This window comes from Battus philenor, unplaced genomic scaffold (genome assembly GCF_028537555.1).
Source record: "Battus philenor isolate CCGP_79_NKW_IND1 unplaced genomic scaffold, ilBatPhil1.0.hap1 SCAF_18, whole genome shotgun sequence".
In the NCBI taxonomy this organism is placed as follows: domain Eukaryota; kingdom Metazoa; phylum Arthropoda; class Insecta; order Lepidoptera; family Papilionidae; genus Battus; species Battus philenor.
In genome coordinates this window covers 4,429,949-4,452,519 of record NW_027181680.1, presented here as the reverse complement: position 1 = coordinate 4,452,519, position 22,571 = coordinate 4,429,949, and the positions used below count along the sequence as shown (strand labels likewise).

The following is a 22,571-nucleotide window of genomic DNA, read 5'->3' as shown; positions in this document are numbered from 1 at the left end:
CATTTCGATTAAAAACTAAGAAGCAGAGAAGGAATTTCACTCTTGCTGTATTAAAAAAAGATTAAGAAGTGAGCGGAAGTTGTATAATTTGTGTCGTTGCTCTGTATAATGCGTGATTGCAACGTTAATGTTTATTTCCAGATTACTACAGCAGTAGAAGACAACTATACGAAGAGGATGGGATGACGAACCAAAGGAACAAACCACCGTATGTTTTCGTTTATTTACAATATTATCATCACTTAAAAACATCATCTATTATTTAAATGATTCTTTATCATAATTTAAGAAGTGCACGTTGTAACCTGTTGCTAAATAAATCTTAATATGTTGTTAAAAGTTTTTTTTTTATATTTACCTGAATTTAAATACTGAATTAATACTAAAAGTATACGTATTCCTTTAAACATTTACAGACACGAGTTGTAAAGGTTGAACGGTGCGAAATATGTACATGCTCGAGTAAATTTCATTGTTTATTAATTCATTTCTTTACAAAAAAAATTAAAACGTTTTCTCTAAAATATACATATGTCGGTTTAAACAAATACGTATATATCGATTAATTTCAAGTTGAAACGTAAACAGTGTTCTGAAGAGTTTAATTTTTATTTTCAGAAGTGAGCCCAGACTAATAAGCTTCCAAAAGGAGGGTTCCGTGGGCCTGCGGCTGTGCGGCGGCAACCGGTCCGGCGTGTTCGTGTCCGGAGTACAGCCCACCAGCCCCGCAGCGCTGCAGGGATTGCAACCCGCCGACAAGATACTTAAAGTTAGTACTAACATGTGCTATTGTAAAAATAAAAAATTTCGAATAATTTTTAACGGTCAGGCTGAAAGACTGGAACGTGCCGCACTCGGGGATCCAATAATCCAATATTCACACACTCCAATACTCCAAATATTTATTTAAAAAGTATTTATACAAAAATAACCTGTCATATATAATTTCATCATCTAATAGACTCAAGCGTTACCTTGCGGAAGTCCATCCTAAGTAGGAAAGAGACTAATATATAGCTACTTCCGCTATTCAGCTGTAGTCGTGCAATGAAGGGCACCGCCAGCTCGCTGATGAATGCGCATGCCGCAAACGATGCGAATTACACAACTACCACCGTTATTTCACTCAAAACGTGTTTCACCCCCCCATGGGAGTAATATTACATCAACCAGTGCCAAACACCGAGTCTATATATATAATATCATTTTTAAGCTGTTCCTCGCCGGAAATGCCTTGCTCGTGCTTCTCTTCTGAGAAGTAATTTTATTAAATCATTTTTAGTCATTTTTAACCAATCACAAAAAAATATTCTGGCTAAATTTTATAGCTAAAAGAGTTGTAGCTTAAAAATATGCCTTTACGACAGACCTCTTAACTTAATAAAATACATTCTTAGCTGACGTCTATTAATAAAAGAAAGATTTCTACCAAATTTCAAATCAATTATCCTCATGGCTGATGATATATCGTGATAAGTCAGTACATGGGTGGAAATTTTTTATTTTACAAATCTCAATCAAAAAAAATATAAATCTCGTAAAATATAAAATAAATATATAAATGTTATTACCATTTTTTTAATATAGGTGAACGATATGGAAATGAAAGGCGTGACGCGTGAGGAAGCTGTACTGTTTTTGCTGAGCCTGCAGGAGCGCATTGACCTCATCGTACAGCATTCCCCAGAAGAGTACAACGCAGTCGCCAGCGGACAGACCCGTGAGTATTTTCTATTCAGCGTAAAAAATATGACAAATAACATACTTGAAGCTCTAGTGTTGGTTTTGCTGCTTGCAAAGAAAAAAAAAACAACCAGAATTTCTGATGGAATCTTCTTAAATAGGAGCGCCGTGGAACTGCAGCTTTAAATGAAGTAATGACATTATAAGGAACCCAATGTAATTGTAGTGGCTATCAAATTGTGCTCTTCTAGCATTCTTCTCATGGTGTACACGAGTGTTCACTGTAAATGGAAAAGTTCGAAAAAATAAATAAATAAGCTACTCAAATTGTTTATGTTCTAAATATCGCATGTTTTTGATCCTTTGAACAATTTTTTAAATAAACGATTATTAATGTTAAATAGTGATTAGATTATAATTAATTTATTATGTATTTAAACTTACTTAGGATTGCGAGAAATCATGTTTTAACTAATTTTGAGATCCTTTTTAGTATTTACCTATGGTACTTCTCTTGCACTTTGTTTTTAAACTGTTAAATATAGAAAGATTGCTACGTGACCAAGTAACAAAGTAAAGCCGACAAATACAGTAATACCGTTGTGTTAAATTTCGTGTATGTACGTATATAGTAAATGTTTGCATGTGTGCGCAGCGGGCGACTCGTTCCACATAAAGACACACTTCCACTACACGGAGCCGCGCGACGGCGAGATGTCCTTCCGAAGCGGCGACGTATTCCACGTGGTGGACACGCTGCACAACGGAACCGTCGGCGCCTGGCAGGTTTACCGGATAGGTATGTTTCATCTTCAACGTTATTTTTATAGCATCTTGCGTGATGGTATTTTATTGCGGGTCAGTGCGAAAGATATCTTAAATCTTCCATTTCTAAATTTTAAACATGAAATTAAAATAGTTTTAATTTCATGTTTAAAATTTAGAACTACTAAACTATTTTATTGAAGTATTTCGGGATTTCGGGCAAGCCCTTATGTTAAATATTGAATATGAATAATATTTATTACCCTGAGCTTATTTAAACCGAATCCTCAGATAGGTTGACATATTATGGAAAACATTTTTGTCTGTCTCTTTTGTTTGATGAACATGAGGAAACAGTTTTACATTGGAAAAAATCTGAAATTTCGGGGAAAAAAACGTGCTGAAAGTAATATCGTTCGATTTTATTCCTATTCATTGTATGGTTGCGTACTTCTTGCGTATATAAAAAATTAAACGGGGTGTCACATAAATCAGCGTCTGGTCAAACCCGGCAGTTAGTGGCTATATATCCAGTTAAGTTCAGTTATAAATCCATTTAAAAAAATTATGTCACGTATTTTGAAAATTCTTGCCATTCCAAAAAGTCAGTGTATTATACACACTTTGCTATGTTCTTTTTGTTACTGTCTACAAATTTTAACTTTCAAATATTTTTCATTTTAATGTTACTGTGAGTAACCCTAATACTTACAGGTAAATTTTTAGTTCATCGTTTATTTCTGTAAAGATTTATAATATATATTACGATTATCAACAGGTCGCAGTAACCAGGAGGTGCAGAAGGGCATAATTCCAAACAAGGCCCGCGCGGAAGAACTGGCCACGGCCCAGTTCAACGCCACCAAGAAGGAGATGTCCGGCAATGACGCCAAGCATTACTTCTTCCGACGTCGCCGTTCCACACATCGCCGCACTAAGAGTCTTGGAAAGGTATTTCAAGTGAAAGTTATACATGCATTTTATGAAACAGCCGGACTATTACAAAGTGGTGCAAGTGATTGTGCATTTGGCTGCTAATAATATATGCTGGAGCGATCTCTTAGCTCTTCTGTCTAAGATTGATGGTCTCGGGGTTAAGTGTATGACGGTCCGAGCAGAGGTTCTCAAAAGAACTCGAGTTTAATTGCCGTAAAAAGGTTTAAGTTAAACTATTTCATGTTTTCTTCTTCTGCAGGAGCATTGGGACGAGGTCGTGCTCTCGGATAGCATCAGCAAGTTCCCAGCGTACGAGCGCGTATCGCTGCGCGCTGCGGGCTTTGTGCGGCCCGTCATCGTACTGGGCGCAGCAGCAGACATCGCCCGCGACCGCTTACTCGCAGAGCACCCAGACTCTTTCGCCACGCCAAGTAATACACCCTTTTATATCATACTAGATTTTTTTTTAGACCGCACTCTCTCTGCTGCCGGGGCATACACAGATTCCGCAGGTTACAGGTAGCAGAACGCAAAGGGTCTAAGATCTCTTTTAAGATAGTAAACCGAGGTTCTCTGTAGCAAACAACATATGGTAGATGCTTGGCACAGGGAGCTACATGCAACTATCTCACCGGAAGGCTGCCAAGCTTTTAGCTGGCTTTGACAGACGTTCCATAGAGTGATTAGTATTAAGGCTTTTCAAAACGAAACCTCGACTTAGGCTATCACTCGTTGATAATATCCATTTAGTATTCTGACACAGGGCGCCTGAAATGGCTGTGCCTCGATTTGGTCCGTTGCACTTGCCTCGCTAATTACAGTCACACTATACTAAGAACACATGCGTTTTGTTTCAAACACATTGCTGTTTATACCAATCAGCCAGCCACGACCTGCAGGGTAATGATTGTATGTCGGTATTTCGCCTACTGTGTGATCATAAACTATTTCACAATACTGTGAAACTCATCAATTAGTACCTGCAGACATATTTTAATTAAATATTAGTGTCGTATATTCTATTCTAGTGTACAGGTAGTTTTTCTAAGTTAATTTTTTTCGTTTGTGTGCAATATTGTGTACACCCAAAAGCACCCACGAAGACGCAACCCACTTGTATTTCTAATGACAATTTTATTAAAAAAAGTTTAGTTCACTGTCTGTCACCGCTGGAATCTTTTACTGCCTTTTATATACAACATATTTAAAAACAAGAGAGACCTTAAAATTACATTTGAAAAACACTCATTAAATTAAAAAAAAAAAAAACAAATAAAAAATATCTACTAGCATAATTTTAATGAGGTATTCATAGATAGATAAATTCTAGCTTTCAAGTAACTGGTAGCTATTTTTGTAAACGCTATTCTTTGTTCTTACTTCCCTACTAATACACATAAATAAGACAACACGTCTTATTATTTCAGTATTTATTGCATCATTATTTATTCTGCAGCATTATTTTTCTTTACGTTATTTAAAAAAACATAATGGCACTATCTAATTTTTAATGTTAAGACGCATCATAAAGTCAACCTGTAGACACCCACTGCAAGATATAGGTCTACAAGATCGCCACTATGACCAGTCTTTCGCTGACTGATTGTGGAAACTTCCCGCGACTTTGTCTATGTGGTCCATCTATCTAGAAAAAAATGCATATGTATACAGAAATGGACAGTGCGTTGGAAGACACCAAGACGAAGTCAACGGGCATCATCCGACTGTCGAGCATCAGGAGCATCATGGAGCGAGGCCAGCATGCATTGCTTGACATCACGCCGAACGCAGTCGATCGGCTTAACTACGCCCAGTTCTACCCAATCGTTATATTCTTGAAGGTCGACAACAAGCAAATTATCAAGCAGCTCAGGGCAGGCTTGCCGAAGTAAGTTATTCTTAATTCTAGCATATACATAGATCATATATACGCATATATACCTATGCTTATAAAAATATACATAAAATATTACTTTAGGTCAGCGCACAAGTCATCAAAGAAACTTCTAGAACAATGTCAGCACATGGAACGCGTTTGGGGCCATGTATTCACTCACACAATCACACTGAGTGAGGCCAACCAGAGCACGTGGTTCAGTAAGCTAGTCGAACTTATACAGAGGACCGACCAGCAGAAGTTCTGGGTCTCGGAGACCAAGGTGAGAATTTATAACGTCATTTTATTAACACGACACCACATATTACTCACATGGTTACATGCAGCACAAGAAAATTAACGCTAGTCGAGATTTTTGTAGTATATTCTTTATTCGTCGAAAATTAAAATGTATAAATTTCGTTCTATGTAAAATGTATTAGTTTAAATTATAAAACAAGACGAATTCTATTTAAAATTTTTGATGATCTCTTATATCTATCTCTAATAATTATCCAATCATTAACCGACGTGAAACATACTGTCATGTCTTACCTATGAATAATCAATTCGAAATTCAAAGCGAATTATCACTCTTGTTTTTTTTAAATGTTAAGTTAAAAAAAAAAATCTATATATACAAACTATCACGAAACGTATAGAAAAATTGTGAATGAAATTTTCCACAAGTTTTGGTGGGAGCTAAGAAAGATTGATGAATAAGTAAGACAAAGACAATCTATGATCAATTACTTTCAGATGAAGTGGCTAAGTGGTTTATTTATTAATACTATCTGTGGCGTAATAATAAACCTATTACATAGATATTACTCTAAAACCTATTGACAATTCGTTAGAAAATGAACTGTTTAATACACTCAATTCACAAACACTTAATACTAAAAAGCCTACACAATATGAAAAGCTATCTTTAAGTAGTTTTTAATATAATTTCAGTTCTATCAGTATAAAGTTTAGTACATATTACAAGGAATATTTATTAAATACATAATCATATTTAAGAAATATATATCGGACATTTTTCATTCACTTTACACTTTCTTACTTTTTTGCACAATTTCTTATATAATGACACAATTCCCTACACACATATATATATATGGTCCAGTGGAACTAATGGTATCGAATCTATTGTAATAATATCAACATTTATGCATTGCTGCAGTAAAATATCACGCTTGGAGAAGGTCGCTTGGTATATGCAGTTTGGTGCATTGGTAAACTATATGTGCTCTTTGTACGAGTAGCTCTAACTTACACAGAATTAATAAATGTGTAGGAATTAAAATCTGTCACATTTCTTAAGTGGTGTAAGGTATATTATTAACCTATTTCTTTCTGTTCTGTCTTGCCGCGGTGTAGCACGTTGAAATGGTGTCGGATATATACTTTCCCGTACCACCGTCTCCGTACCCTGCCTTCTATCCAATCTCCCCTCCAATCAGCTACTACGGACGATCCCAATCCCCCCAAAGAACAATCCGCTCGCCACATAACATGCCATCATCTAACTTTAACATGACCAATAAACGTCACGATCAGGTGTATGACGCCAATAGAAACCATGTCGTCCCATACTACTACTCCGAAACATTAACCCCGTGCATGCCTAACAATCTGTACAGCGTTCCTAACGCTTACCTTACCAACAGAAATAGACACACGTTCGCTAGCTATCCGTACGACGAACGACAAAAACAATATCAACGCATGAGATCTAACGTTCGAATTAATAACGCTGTTAATACAAACCAAGAAGTTGGTTATGGTCGTACAAAAAGTAATTTATTGCAACCCCAACCATTTAGACCTCACAGTGTTCTGGAAAGATCCTCCAAATTACACGTAACAAATTCCCCAAGACCTACCTCGGTACTGCCGGCTACAGAACAATTCCGACCTGCGTCGGCATTCTTTCAAAACGAGTGTGAAAAGACCGACGATGTACCCGAATGGAAAACGCGACTGCAGAATAATAAACCGAGACCCGTCAAAGGGTTGGACAAGCCGTTAACGCCAATATGCAGAATACCGAATTGCAATTGCAACGGAAAGCCAATCGTGAACCAAACCCGATTCAGTGAATCTCGTACTTTGCCTTCAATTTCCCCACGATCCCTAAATAAACAAAAGAACTTATCTCTGCCAACTCTAAAGTTAGAAGAGTTTGAGAAAGATGAAAACTTCGATACAGCCGAGGCTGAAAGGGACGTACCTAGTATTTTAAATAAGCCTATTTCTGAACAAAATTTGGGGTATGTTTAGGAACGCTTGTGATTGTCTCTAGTGAAAAGTTACCAAAAAGCTTTTACTAATTTTAATTATTTTTTGCGTGAATGTATTTAGTTCACTTATCTTATTGCATGCATTATGTATTGTTAACAATCAGTCATTTTATTATTAATTATATTTTATGTATTGTTTTAATATAGTTAATGAAGGGCGCTATTATTATTGCATGAAAATAAAAATGATGTTATTTTAATCTTAAATGATTTTTATTTTGCTGTCGAAACTACTTGCCGACCTATGACCAAAGACAGTGTGTCTTAGTTTGTAAATACAACCAAAGATTATCAGTTTTAAATACCACGAACTTTAGAATTAACATTCAAACTATTTAAAGTTAATTTTTAAAGTCTTTTAAAGCATGATGTACTTTATTAATATAATATAGTATACTTTTTTATTTTAATTTACCATGTTAGAATGTTAATTCAACGTGTGATTAAACCTTAAAAACATTAATCATCCACAAACGCTAGACATGATTTTAGTTTTCTTTAACGTGTTTTTGCAATCATTCATTAGTCTTGTCTTGTCACCCCATTCCATAAATCCACCCTATCATCGGACGCCGCTGAAATAAAAATGGAACACAACGCTCAATAACAAAATGGATGAAAAACTTAAATTGGCGGGAAACAGAGGCCTGAGCCGCTATCCGACGACTTTTTGTTCTCAATGTCGTCGAGCACAGAGAATAGATTATCCTACGCATCTAGTCCTGAGAGTGATTTGGAAGTGAGTCCGCCCCCTGCGCCTAGATTAGTCAAGTCCTCGTCGGACCCGTCGATTGCAACAACGCAAGACAACATGGATCGAGATGACGATATAAATCACATGGCCGATGCTGTCCCTCCGCCTTACACGGTGGGTATTCTGCATTTATGTTCTATTCTAAAGCATTCGTTTGAATTCACTTTACATTCACATGCTTTTTAATGTAAACTCTGAATAGAGACATAGATGTGTTCGACTGCTTATGTGTGATGATGTTCCTTTTCACATGCGCATTCAGTTCAACACAATACATCGTTGTTCATTTTAATTTATCTATTTATTTACCTATGTCCTTAAAAAAGGGTAAATTAACAATCAAGAATTTAAAAATAATAATGAATTGATAATTTTCTATAGTTATTGTTAAGTTGAATGAAATTCATAAAATTTTATTTATGTAAATAGCAGGGTGGTTATGGAGACAGCAAATATGGCTTCTCAGCGAACGGCAACGGCAATTCTAACAATGGCATGGGACTCAGTAACCAGGGTGGACATAACATAGGACCTAATTCTATAGAAGCACCGCCGTACCAGTGCAGTCCTATGACGAATTCGCCGCCTCATTCTCCTCTATATGGAACTGGTAATTATAGACATATATATGTAACAGGATATTAAGGACATCAGAAGACGTTGAAAGCCGCTTCTAAGCAGTCCTCTCTAAAGCGGAGGCAGTAAACGTATTACGTCTAAAATAATGATGGTGATATAAACACCACCTTTATAACAGAAGAATACACGACACTGTTCTTCTTACTTGTAGGTTCGTATTTAGTCTGGAAACAGCAAAGGCTGCAAGATAGACATTGTCAATTTCATAGAAAATAACACACATTTGGAATGTTATTTTTAGTGGGAAATGATATATTCTTTTTTTTTTAAAAAACTGCGGTTCTGCTAAGTTTCTTTTGCCAGCCCTTCTTATGTTTGAGGCATTTATTATCCGAACAAGCAGTAGGCTCATTTTGACGTTGAAATAAGACATGTAATCCATCCTTGATGTTGAATATAAAAGAAGAATGTTAAAATTTTTGAGTGAAGACTTAGCTCAGAATGTTCCACCATAAGGTGGACTGACTACTTTGTTAAGTATCTAATAGATTCAGGCGTTACCTCGCGGAAGTCCATCTTAACTAAGAAAGTGACCAATATGCAGCTACTTCCGCATCCGCGAAGTAGTTATATGTTAGTTCCATTATTAGTTACTTTGTTAAAGTTGTCAGAAGACGCTGGATGTGGGTCACATCCAGCCGGCAGTATTGGAAATCCATGGGGGAGGCCTGCGTCAGCAGTAGATGTACCTGGAGGTACAGTCTTAGCACCCTGTTCTTTCCTTGTCTTTAGAACAAGGATGAGACATTCATTCACATCTGAAATTATGTTGGTGTTAGTTATATACGTTTCTGTTAATTAAGTGCCCGAGTTACCACCACGAGGTCCATCCGGACGTCCTACGGGAGGAGTGTTGCTGCCGGCACCGCCTCCTGCGCGCCCTCCTCACTCCCTGCGACACAACCCTTCTGTGAGTTTTATAATATTTAAGAATTATGAACTAACAAGTCTGTTAAGCTTTTTTACAAGGAACTGATAGTTTACTTAGTATTTTATACAATTTGAAGTCAGTGATGTTATCTGTTATGCTGAAGCTGTTGGAAGGAGAATTCCTTTAAATAGAGGCTTGGGAGGAGATGTACTTACGCTCATAAGTATGGCTAGAAGTGAGGGGATAGTCTTAGGACGGACACTAGTGTACATCTAGAACTATACAGATAAATATCAAACCCCTTTACAACACTCATCTTATAATCTTTTAAAAATCTCCAATTAGTGTTAATTATTACAATTTTGACATGGCCAGAAACTGATTGTGATAACGATATATTTTTATTTGTAATTTGATACTTTTGATAAAGTTATTCGAGGTGTATTGTATATTAATAAACTTGTCATTTAGGCTTTACATTAAAGCTTTGTTAATTTAATGTTTATTTAAATTATTCAGATGAACTCAATACGTTTTCTTTCCTTGCTTTTATCATTATCAAACAACAACTTATTTAAATGACATAAATATATAAATAAAGTACTTTATTAAATATTATTAGAAACATTTTGAACGATTGATGAAAAAGAAATCCTTTTTCCATTTCTCTGTGTGTTATTTATATAATGATAATAATATAATTACAATTTTAAAATCAATTCTCTCTTTCTCTTTTTTTCTCTATTCGTTCATCTTGTGGTTGTGGCCGCAATGTTTATTAACTAATAAAAAATACAAAAACATTGTATAATAGAAATTTTTAACCACGGAAAGCCGCCTCAAATAATATATAATTAATATTTTAGAAGATAAATAAAATTATTTTTAAATACTAAACTAATAAATATTTTGTTCAGAATCGTCCCAGCGCACAAGAGCGGTTATTTGGACCTCCTAAAGATTCCGGAGGGGACGACACTGCGACTTACTCCGCACGCCCGACCAGTATGATCATGCAGCAAACGCAGAGCCAAGGGTCGCTGGACCGCCATAGACACGGTTCCAATCCAGTACGTTCATATTAACATGTTAATCGAGTTATGACTTGACGATCCTTGTCTGCTGACAGATATTATTTTTAAGATTGTGATATCTTGGTAAACTATCATTATATTTTAAATGATATATGCAAATGCAACCTTTCTCATAGTATTTTTTGAAGAAAATGGAAATAATGTTGAGATGTTTTTATTTTATATAGGTGTTTCGTATCGTATATGGTCTTTTACCCCCATAAATAATATGATAGAGGGTTCTCTCAGTTGCGCAGCGTATGAAGAAATAATCTTTTGAATTAAAATATATAATAATACTAGATGGTTTTTTACCCCACAGCAGAGTTCATACGATGGCAATGGATATGAATACAGCGCTGCGGGAGCCGGTGCCGGGGCGGGAGGTTGTCGCTTACCGTTGCCGCCCAATGCACCGGACGACCTCAAGGTTGCTCCGCCCGGGTAAGTCTTAATCACCTTCATCATGTCAGCCTGTAAACACCCACTGCAAGGGATTGATCTCCCACAAAGACCGCCACGATTACAGGTCGCGCGCTGTCCGAATCCAGCGACATCCCGCGGTCTTGACTATGTAGTCGGTTCATCTAGTGGCAGGCATGAGCGAGGGTACACTGCGACTACAAAACCTTACGGCTCAAATGGCCGTCGCTTGCTTGAGCCATGTGCCCTGTCTACCGCCACCTCAAACGAGTAATTCTTCGACAATGACCATAATTCTTCCTTTTCTCATTATTTTTTTTAAATCATAACAGCAACAGATAAAATGATTCCTTGATGCATTATACATTGCATGATAATTATTAGACTCTTCTTGAATTAGACTTTTTAAAGATTTTTAAATGTTTTCGACGTGTTTTAATATTTAAAATTGTTAATATAGTCAGGTAGTGAAAATAAAATCTTTAGGAATGACCACATCTAGCAGGAATTTTTTATTTGTGTTACTGTATTTGTTGAAAATGTTAAGCAGTATCAGGAAAATAGAAACATAAAACTGAGACATCAAAATAATGATCTAATACGTAAAAAATAATTTTATTAACAATTCAGAGGTTTTCAAGTTTTGAGTACAATTAACTTTTTCTATTCAGAATTTCAAACCTTTTCTCTACCAAAAAATTTAGCGACCACTTCGCCTTATGCTTAGAGTCGTAAAGTATAATCAGTAACAACAATGATATATTTTTAAATTTATTTATCACCACTGATTAATTTAATTTATTTGCAGAAAAATGGAGCCGCCGCCGCCTCCAAACCCTTCATCGATGTCCGCGCAAAGTCCACAGCGCAATTCTAACTCGCACGAACACCCTTCACTCGATTACCGGGCACCCGAAAACATTTACAGGTGAGATCCACCGCTACTAAGTATTTTTCTCATTGTAAGACGTACAGTTATTATATTCCCTATTATAATTCTAATGAAACAAATGTCTAACTGTCGAATGTTTTATTTTATGAGCGTAATTCAGTCATACGTCATTCATCATTGGTGCTGTGGAATTCTTCATAGAGTCGTTAGGTCTTGAGGAGGTAACAACACGAAGTCGGAAGTGTAAGTGTGTTCATTCATTCGAGCATCGGCGTAAATGGACAATTTATTTCTGTGGGATTCCTTTTTGAATGCGCCGCTGATGATATCGTGATGTTGCTCCTACAGTGCCAAAAAACGTTACTAGATTGCAGCAGTAGTACATTATTTTTTTTAAAAAAACTTACGATTTTTAATAATTTCGGGAAGAAGAAACGAAGCGTAATAAAAAAGTTTAACTATTAGTAATCCGAGAAAGAGAAGTAAATTGATCGAACATTTAGTGATATGATTTTTCTTAGTCTATTCACGTTAAGCAAATATTGTTTTATCATAGTAACTCATCTAAGCCAACCAATAAAATGTAAAACTTTTGCTTTTATCACAACAATAGTATAGGAAATAGTAATCAATACGAAAACACTACACGAAAAAAAAACGCTCTGGAATTCGAAGAAATCGTAAATTTAGGGCAGGGATACCTTCCTATTTTCACCCCTCCCCCCTCATCTTTCATCTTTCTTCCCTCTTTCATCCTTTATATTTTCTATCATTCTCACAGAATTCACCCACATTACATTTACACTCACGCATTGCCTCCCACCCCTTGTCACATTTCTTGTTACATGTTTTGTTACGCTTACTTACATCACCCACCACCCTGCAACAAATCCACGAGAAAGTGTGGCGGCTTCCCTTCTCTTTTTCTATTTACAACCACTACCCATTGCCACTTCACAAGCTACTATAAGCCCTCAGTTTAGTAGTTCCTCAGCCAGCAGTTTGCTTCCAATCTGAATGAATGATGAATACACAATAGTTTATTTAATTTAACATCCACACTAAAAATTCTAACAGTCTATTGGTGCACATCTCATCAGAAGCAGAGCTTTTCCTAATATGTAATCATAACGTACTAATTAAATGTGACATTTTAAAACATTAACATTAACAGAAGTAACGATGGATATCGCAGCGCACGACCCGCTAACGGCAGCAGTCCTCATGCACAGCATCCACCCCAGCACAACCAGAATGCTCCGCAACATGCTCTGCAGCATGCACCGCAGCACGCTCCCCAACATGCTCCACAACATGCTCCACAACATACACCCCAACATGCACCCCAACATGCACCCATGCACGCTCGGGGTCCATCGCTACCCAGCGTGCCAACCAACGACCACGCTAAGTATAGGTAAATTTAACTGCCTTGTGTTTCTAAACGGTTGTTCGTTCAAATATGTTTCGTTCTTTTAAAAATATAATTTCCAACAGTGCCCGAACAAATTCTGCGTCTCAAGCGGACTACCAGCGTAGCACCGGCCCCGCTTACAAGCCAGTACCGCCGCCCAAACCCAAACACTACCGACCGCCGGACGTTATGCACCACAACCGTAACGGGGTAAGTGATACATAGACTTCATTAAAAAGGAAAATTATCAGCACTTTAATATCAAAAGATTGATGTTGAATTCGCGCTGCAAAGCTTAAGGTTCTCCCAAAAATCGCCACGACGACCGTTGATACCCGCATCTAGCGACTTCCCGCCACCCAGATTATGACGTCGGTCCAACAAGTTAAGAACTTATCCACACCGTGTACACCGCCTCACTCGAGAACTTTAAAACTAACAACCGTTGGTTGCCTGATATATCCTCCCGGCTCACTACCACTTTTGACTAGCAGTTTTTCGAGCTACATCGGTGACCGTGGTTCTTTTGCGGATTTCCTCATTTCTGATTTGCAGTGACGAATTTTCGTGTATTTGACAACTCTCTCCATTGATCACCGGGTGACTTTGAGCCTTGAGCCCATAGACAAAAATCATAACGCAATAAATAATGCTTATTTCAGCAATAATGATGAAAACACGATAAATAATGCTTATTTTTACAATAATAATGATAACATTTTGAATAATGCTTACTTTTGCAATAATTAGAGTATGGAGCCGCCTCCACCAGTGGGACCAACATCGCACCAGCCCCGCGCTGCTGCTCCACCTCATTATTCGCATTCGCACTCGCTGTCTCAGCCGCACCCGCAGCATCCGCAACATCCGCAGATGCAACAACATCCGCAGCATCCGCAACATCCACAACATCCGCAAATCCCACCACATCCGCAACTTCCACAGCTGCCGCATCATCAGCAGCAACACTCAGCGCCCGCGCACCGGCCGCATGCACATTCAAATTACCAGGTACAATTAATTCAATATCTCACTCTCTCTGTGGAGGCTAGTGTCCCAACAGAGAATGCATTACAAAGCTATTAGTATTATTATTTGGTTTTACATATTCGTAATATGCATTGAAATCTCGGTGTACATTAAATAGATCCCTAATATGTAAAAATCCTACATAATATTTTACAGTGTTGCTGTAGTTACTCTTAAGGTCCGAGATCAAAGGCATACAAGTCTTAGCAAAACTTTAGTTACTAATTAGAATTATAGCCTGTCCGTAATTGCGTACGGTGCGTTTAAAAAAGCGCGCATATGAAGTATAACATTGGTATAATTTTATTATCAGATTCTTTTCGACAGAATCAACATTTCCAACCTGGCAGTGGTCCATGTATAAAAACATACTTAAACGGACCTCGTATAAATGTCGAAAGTGCATAGCAAAGCCTATTTGAAAGAATAAATATTTAAGTATTAAAACAATATCAAAAATTATAAAAACAGTTTCATTGTATCAGATATAACTAACCTTAGAAATTACATATGTCCTGGTAAACTCCCACTAGTTTCGATGATTATGGCGTGAAAATATTTGTATAGCAGGGGATGTACGGAGGGCAGATGCCGGCACAGTCTCCGCCGTACTCGGGCCCTCCACCTCACCATCGCGCAATCAACCTGCCGCACAATCCACAACTTATAGGTACGTATACTCTCAAATCATCATTACATTAGCCGTAGGATACCCACACAGAATTCCAACAAGACCTGCATCCAGCGTCAAACCACCTTATGGCTAAAATTTTAAGGTCTTCAACAGATACGTTCGTACTACTTATGAACATATACATAACTATAATGTCGTAGATGGTTAATGATTGTTTTTAGCTTCTGCTTTTATGACTACTATTGCCTAGACTGGTTGTAATTCTTCTTCTTTTCAACCAATGTACGCTAACTGCAAGGCATAGGCGTCCAGCGACTTCCTCTGATCTTAACTGTCATCGGACCACCTAGTGAGGGCTTTTCTTGTTTGTAAATCTTTATCTTTACCTAATCTTCATCAGTTTTACATTGCACACCAGTCCAAAATGTTATTTCGACCGAATTCATTGTACAAGACACGCTGTGCCTAATGCAGTGTTTTGTTAAGCAACGAGCTTTATTGCAATTATGATTTTTATGGAATAAATATGCAATTATTTAAAAATGTTTTAGATCTAGCAGGTAGCAGAGAACAGCGTGGTTCAGCTTTCGAATTGTACAGAAAGCCGCAGCACATGCATAATCTAAGGTAAGCTAGACTAAGCACGCATTTTTTCCCTTTTTTAATTATTCCCATATTTTAAAATCCATTCTCTTTACAAATGCATGTTCAATACATTCTTCAAAGATTAGAGTTCTCCCTCCTTCTCTCTCCAGTTAAGCCGTCCTGTACAATTTGCTCTAACATGCAAACACCAATCGCTTCACAAACGACTAACAATGTCTTGTCGGGCCACAGTATTAGCTATGGTATTGTATGTGGTAATAAATTTTTATACATACCTATATATTTTTGTAACATAATATATTCTGTATCGGGCGCTAGTTTGTCCAGTTGTAATATTGGAATAACACTTGTAAACCGTTATATTGAGTTGTTTGAAAAGCAACTTTTAGCAGTATGTGTCTGCATCTTAGTGCAACTTGTTGATGTCATTGAACGCATATTGAATTAAGTTGTCCACTTTTTTCTTCTTACTTACGCCATTCATTTTAGTTTTGTAATTTTTTGATCATTGACAAAATTATTTAAAACATATTATTTTGAAATAAAAATATATTTTAAATGCGTTACACTCTGTACTTTTTACGACATTTACTTCAATATGCTATTTTAAAATCGTGGACTTCATCTTTTTAAAATTGCCATTTACGTGGAGACATCTGAGACCCTTCAATATGGTTGCATTTTGATATTCTAATATTTCATCAAGAATGTATCGTATATTGAACTATCTGATGTCTCGTAATATCCATCATTGAGTAACTAAGTGGGCATTTGGTTGTGGGTTTCCGCAGCTCGTCAGATGCGATGAACTCCAGTGCGGAGCCCGACGAAACGTTCTCGCCAAAAACAAAAAAGAAATTATCGAAAAAACCATCGTTCATTAAAAACGCAGTCCTCGATTTATTTCGCTCGAAAACGAAAAGCGCGCGAAAGTTATCCCGGCAGAAGTCGCTGTGTGAGAACGACTTGCAGCAGAGACATATGCCACAAGTGCCCGTACTGAGACGGGAAAAATCAGATCTCACCGACATGAGCATCCACATGAGAAACACACAGATCAGAAATCAAATTATACAGAGAAGCAATTCTTCATCGTGTGAAAAGCCAATTCTGAAACCGATCCTCAAACGACAGAGCTCATTTTGCGATGATAGAAACGGTTCTATTTGTACAGTTAGAGATTATGAAGCAAAACCGGTTTGGAAGAATCTCAGAAGACAGAACTCCATGTGTGAAATAGAGACAGAACCTAAAGTTACCCCATTGTTACGCAGACAAAATTCGTTGATAGAATATAATAGAAGAGGAATATATGGACAGACGCCTAATTTTAATATGATTACCAAAATAGATCCCATTTACCAAAGACAACAACAAATAAAACACGAACCATTTTACCCCACCCAAGCACTACCTCCAGAACCACTTTACCAAAGCAAAGAACATTTAGTATACGACCCTATACCTAAGCCCAGGAGAACTTATACTTCTCTTTACGATACCTCGAGTGAAAATCCATATACAAGTCGATCAGAAATATCCAATCAAAGTTTCGAAAACCCTTACAGTAATAGAGAGTCTATGGCTATGCCGCTCATTGATCCACCTTATGCTTCTAGAACTGAGTGCATTCGCGACAATCCCTATAGTACAAGAAATGACTCCATAGAGAGTCCTTACGGTACGAAACAAGACATCACCAAGCAATCTGATTCTTTTTACAGTGAATCACCATATTCTAGTAAAGAGCAAATGCTAAGATCGAGAATAACTAATGAAAGTCCGTACTCTACCAAGGAAGAGATGTTACGACAAAGATTCTCAGAATCTCCTTACAATACAAAAGAAGAAATGCTAAAGCAAAGAATCGATGGGTCTTTTCCCACCAAGGAGCCTTTATATAACAAAAGAACGTATGAACCTCCACCAAGCACATCTTGGTCCGAAAATTCTTTTAGCATCAGACCAGACAGGAGATTACAAACTCCTATAAATTTTCCAGGTCGAATATCGCCTATGAGTAAATGCATGAGTGAGCCGCCATATGCCACAAGAACAGAAATGATGGCTCGAATCGGCCAAACAGAATCACTTTATACATCAAGACCTGAAGTTAAATCTACGTGTTCCGATAGTAATTATGGAAGTCGACTAGAGATGTGCGATCCACGGCAAGAAATAAGGCCGGCGTCGGCGGAATGTACATATGTTTCCAAACAAGAGATATTAACACAAAAAGCTGCTTTCCTGGCTAATAAAGAATCTAATTATAGTGTAAAGTTAGAGGAGAAACTAGAGATTATAAAACAAAGAAATCAGGCTAAAAAAGACATGATATACCAAACAAGAAAAGAGGCTAATGAAAGTGATTCTGTAAAAGTTAGGGAACCATTATACGTTTCAAAGAGAGAACTAAAAGACACTGTTATTTATGAATCACACAACGAAACTAAAGATGTTTTGTCGTCACCAGTAATTTCTCAAGGGAGTAGTGCTAGAAGTAGCCCTTATGAATTGAGTGATGCAAATCATTTGTCCCGTCGAGAACCATTGTACCAAACAAAAGCTGAAGCGCAAAATAAAAATGAAGTTGAGACTTTTCAGGAAATCGATTTCTCAAAATTGCGACTAACCGAATCAAAAACAGACGCAGAAAAGGAAAAATCAAAAGCGGAAAGTAACATTTTAAAAGGCGAGCCAGTTTACACACCCAGATTGCATGGTAAAGACGAACATATTTCGAGCGCTTTAAAAGCCACGTCGTCTCCTGCACCTTATGAATCTAGTACATCTATGGAAACACAATATGCATCTGAATGTAGCATGAATTTTGAGAATAAACCTCAAAGCACTCCATACACGTCACAAGACTTGCAAGAAAAAAATTCTAAATCGAATAGAACCGTTACGTTTTGCGAAAAAATTGTCGAAAAAAGTCTTGAAAATAGTCAAGATACCTCCGAAAATATGTCAGCCAGTCGTAATGAAACTACAATTATAAATAACGAAAACACAATTATTCAAGCGTCACTATCAGATGATAATGAGACAGTAAACAAAAGTACGGAGATTGAACCCGACGGGCCTCATACCACTTGGGGAATTTTTGATTGCGAAGGCGGTGTTCTAGAGGACAGGCAGTGGGGTGTGTCGCTCATTATTCCACCAAAAGCAATAGCTCCGGGTATCAAGCAAAAAATCTACTTTACGGTGTCAGATCCGCGACTGAGCCAACGCGTTGGGGGACCTCCGATCGATATGGATAACGGTAAATGCCTTTGTAACAAAGCACGCGATGACTGTAGTATCGTAGACAGCACTTACTAATCGGCTACTAATTCACTGAATGGATTGGAAGCTGAGACATTGGGATTTGCGATTGTGCGAGAATTGGGACTGTGTCGTTCTATAAGAATGATTTACTTCAACAAGCTTTAGTATGGATTTTAGACGGAGTTTTATGCATTGAGTATTTTTTGCATGAATTATTGCATGTAATGGTCGCAGGTGGATATGGTTATTAATCAGCCTATTATAATTATATCTAATAATTATGTTTAAACAATGTACAGCATTATGCACATTATGCCACCCCCTGTAACATGAAGCTAATTTTTGTACTAATAATCAGAGATTACATTACGATTTGTGTTTACATCTGCGCAGTTTCTGCAACGCAATACACTCGTACTTAGAGATCGAGGAGCGGCGTCGCCTGTGCTACCTACACGCCCCAGTTAACCCGTACGTTTGACCAGACGTTTGATGTGTTTGTGCACCTTAAATGTTCGCGTCCTTCGCAAATGTTTCTCTGTCCTTTTGCAGTCGTTCTGTAAACGTTCTAAATTTTAATTTGAGAGGTTTTCTTTTTGTTTGTCCTTTTCAATGCGTGTAGTTTCTTCATATTTTTTTCAATTATACGAGTGTCAAAACTTTTTACTTATAATATCATTGTATTTCGGTAAAGCCAATTATTAACGGGGTACTAAATATTTGCTTTTAATGTTCTAATATCATTGTTACCTATGTTTTGCTTGCTTCCCTTGCTTGCTTTAACAGTTGCATTAATGTGTTGCGATTTGTGTTTGTGTGATTTATTTCGACCTTTTCCTTACGCAATTTTTTAAATTGTATATTTAAGCCTTTTACTTTTAATTGTAGCCTTTTCAAGCCTTTTTAATTTAAAAAAATCACTTGCATTAATATACTTACAATATGATTTATCAAAATTATTTATTAATTGTAAAATTTGTAAAATATATAAAAGTACAGTCCGTACGCGTTAAGAATGCTGTGATTTATCACTGTCTTGTTCAGCCAAGGTCAAAAAGGTCAAGTTTACAGTGACCAGTTGACGGCATGCTTTTGAACGCAACGTCTATGGATGATATTTCACTACATTGTTAAGACGAACAGGCTGTATATACAAAGTAAATTATAATAAAATATGTACTCACACAAAATCTGATAAATATAAATAGGTGAAGCGATGCTGTCCCCGCTGGTGATGTGTGGGCCGCAGGGGCTCGTATTCCTGCGGCCCGTGACGTTGCGGCTGCCGCACTGCGCCAACGCAGTTCCATCGCTAGGCCTCACCATTAAGGCCACTGACACCGAAGCGCACCTCAGTACCGACTGGGATCAAATACACCTGCCTGCTACCACGACTCTAAACACCGTTGCTGTTAAAGTCGATCATTTCTAACCACTCATTGACATTTTATTTTTTAAACTATTGTCGATAGAAATTGTCATTATATTATAAAATGTATTTATTTTACCGATATCGTCTATTATTAATCTGTTTTTATCTTTTACACAGAGAAAACCATTTGGTGTCAGTTGGTTAGAATGTTTGATCTCTTTTTTAATAAAACATCGTTTATATTTAACGTACGCCTAGTTCGTTGACTTAATTACGGATTTGTGTACCGGCGCACAGGGATTTTCTAAATAATAAATAAAATATGTACTAAGTTACAAAAGTGTCCACTGTCAATGATTCTTTGTTATTTCTTTTGATGGTTTAAAGGGCTAGGATTTCGATATCATGATTAATATAAACACGTCGACTGTAATATTATTTCATATTTCATAATAACATAATCTTTAATACCCTCTACATTTTATCAACTTCTTAAATACTAAAATAAATTTCGCATATTATTTTCTGGCAACACTATCAAGAATTTAAAAAATACGGTCGTCTATTATTTAAATAAATATGTCTACATTACACTCTAGTCACATCGCACAATGCTAGGGTATAGACAAATTGCACTTTTTCAATAATGACATCTCGTTACTTTGACATGGCAATGATATAAATGTTATGGCGCCAAATGAATCAGATATATAAACTATAAATGTTAATCTAAACTATTTTCGCCGGACAGAATTAATACAGAATAAAGTGCTCTTCAATAAGACTTTTGTAAACAAGTGTCAAGAACAGATTAAAAATGAAAATAACATTTTTTATATAATTAATTAGTTATATAATAGACCTACTATCAATTTCTGGGTTCATCGCACTAATAATTTATCGTAAACCAATAAAGCGTTCATTTTCATGCATCCACATTTTTCAACTACAGGTCAAATAGAGATCAGTTCAAAATAATAGGGAAACTCAAAATAATAGGGAAACTCAAAAATCAACAGGAGAACACGTCCACACTAAAGAACACATGTAAATTGAAAAATTGGGCAGTCGTGTAAACGCATCATTAACATATCATCAATGAAACGAGTTGTTTTCTCGTAAGAACTCTGTTCGGCGAATATAGAATAGTACCAATTCCCACCTATTGTAATTAGACTCAAGAGATCCGTGCTGTATGTGAGTGGTGCTAAAAACGACATATTGTAAAGATCACCACGACTGAATCTCCATCGCGTTATAGAATATGGGATAATGACAATGATTTCCATAGTGGTAATGAATATTGATTTCTTACGAGTATTTCTAAGTATGAATTGATTGATATTTTAAAAAATGCATTACCACACTTAGAGTATAACTATAATTTTAGTTTAATGTTCATATATGTTAATGTTATCACATATTTAATATGAATTTAAACGTGTATTTTAGAATAATTAACATTCATTTTAAAATATTACCGATTACGTGAAATGACATAGATTTTGGCTTCCATGTTTTTTTTTTTATTCGTTTATAACCATTATTAATTTACTTGCTAAATGAACTTGTCAAATGAACTAATCTTATTTTTAAAATGTAACATAATATGTTTGTATGTTTACTCTCCGTTACACGAAGGAGTGGAGCGTGTTGCGCTTCGGTTTATGTAATGTCATTTAAGTTGAACCATGCTGTGTATTGTAAATTTTCTTGTTGCTAGTGATACGTTGAGTTAACTCTGACTCGATTATTAAATTTTATATATACAACAATAATTTGTCTTTTTTTTAAAATAAATCCCTAAACGATTTTCACTCATTTTAAGTCCGATATGTAGACGAATATAGACAGTAAAAGTGGCTAACGATCTTAAGAAGAAGAGTAGAATACTCTCTCGCGTACAAAAATGAATTACTCCTAAAGCACAAGACATTTTTCTAAAATAGTTAAGATACGCTATATACGAACGCTGCAAGTTTAACATTGTAACTTTCATGTAATGTGTATATTGCCGCTATTAGC

The 22,571-nt window shown here is 36.6% G+C and overlaps 1 protein-coding gene across 9 annotated transcripts in view; it reads left to right on the top strand.

The window, feature by feature from the left end:
• Nucleotides 1–22,318, top strand: part of pyd (polychaetoid) — a 162,764-nt gene extending 140,446 nt beyond the window's left edge. For 4 of the 9 annotated variants that reach the window (XM_068763699.1, XM_068763704.1, XM_068763705.1 and 1 more), the window contains 21 exons: nucleotides 142–208; nucleotides 619–769; nucleotides 1,588–1,720; nucleotides 2,339–2,482; nucleotides 3,227–3,399; nucleotides 3,644–3,815; nucleotides 5,056–5,272; nucleotides 5,363–5,543; nucleotides 8,210–8,434; nucleotides 8,750–8,930; nucleotides 9,763–9,869; nucleotides 10,748–10,900; nucleotides 11,226–11,347; nucleotides 12,135–12,254; nucleotides 13,393–13,635; nucleotides 13,716–13,842; nucleotides 14,383–14,643; nucleotides 15,229–15,331; nucleotides 15,847–15,922; nucleotides 16,693–19,169; nucleotides 20,383–22,318. In XM_068763699.1, the coding sequence (XP_068619800.1) occupies nucleotides 142–208; nucleotides 619–769; nucleotides 1,588–1,720; nucleotides 2,339–2,482; nucleotides 3,227–3,399; nucleotides 3,644–3,815; nucleotides 5,056–5,272; nucleotides 5,363–5,543; nucleotides 8,210–8,434; nucleotides 8,750–8,930; nucleotides 9,763–9,869; nucleotides 10,748–10,900; nucleotides 11,226–11,347; nucleotides 12,135–12,254; nucleotides 13,393–13,635; nucleotides 13,716–13,842; nucleotides 14,383–14,643; nucleotides 15,229–15,331; nucleotides 15,847–15,922; nucleotides 16,693–19,169; nucleotides 20,383–20,606 (5,657 nt within the window). In that variant the 3' untranslated portion in view covers nucleotides 20,607–22,318. The remainder of the gene's footprint in view (nucleotides 1–141; nucleotides 209–618; nucleotides 770–1,587; nucleotides 1,721–2,338; nucleotides 2,483–3,226; nucleotides 3,400–3,643; nucleotides 3,816–5,055; nucleotides 5,273–5,362; nucleotides 5,544–8,209; nucleotides 8,435–8,749; nucleotides 8,931–9,762; nucleotides 9,870–10,747; nucleotides 10,901–11,225; nucleotides 11,348–12,134; nucleotides 12,255–13,392; nucleotides 13,636–13,715; nucleotides 13,843–14,382; nucleotides 14,644–15,228; nucleotides 15,332–15,846; nucleotides 15,923–16,692; nucleotides 19,170–20,382) is intronic. The other 5 variants (XM_068763702.1, XM_068763700.1, XM_068763701.1 and 2 more) reach the window with 5 other exon arrangements.
• The last annotated feature ends 253 nt before the right edge of the window (nucleotides 22,319–22,571 follow it).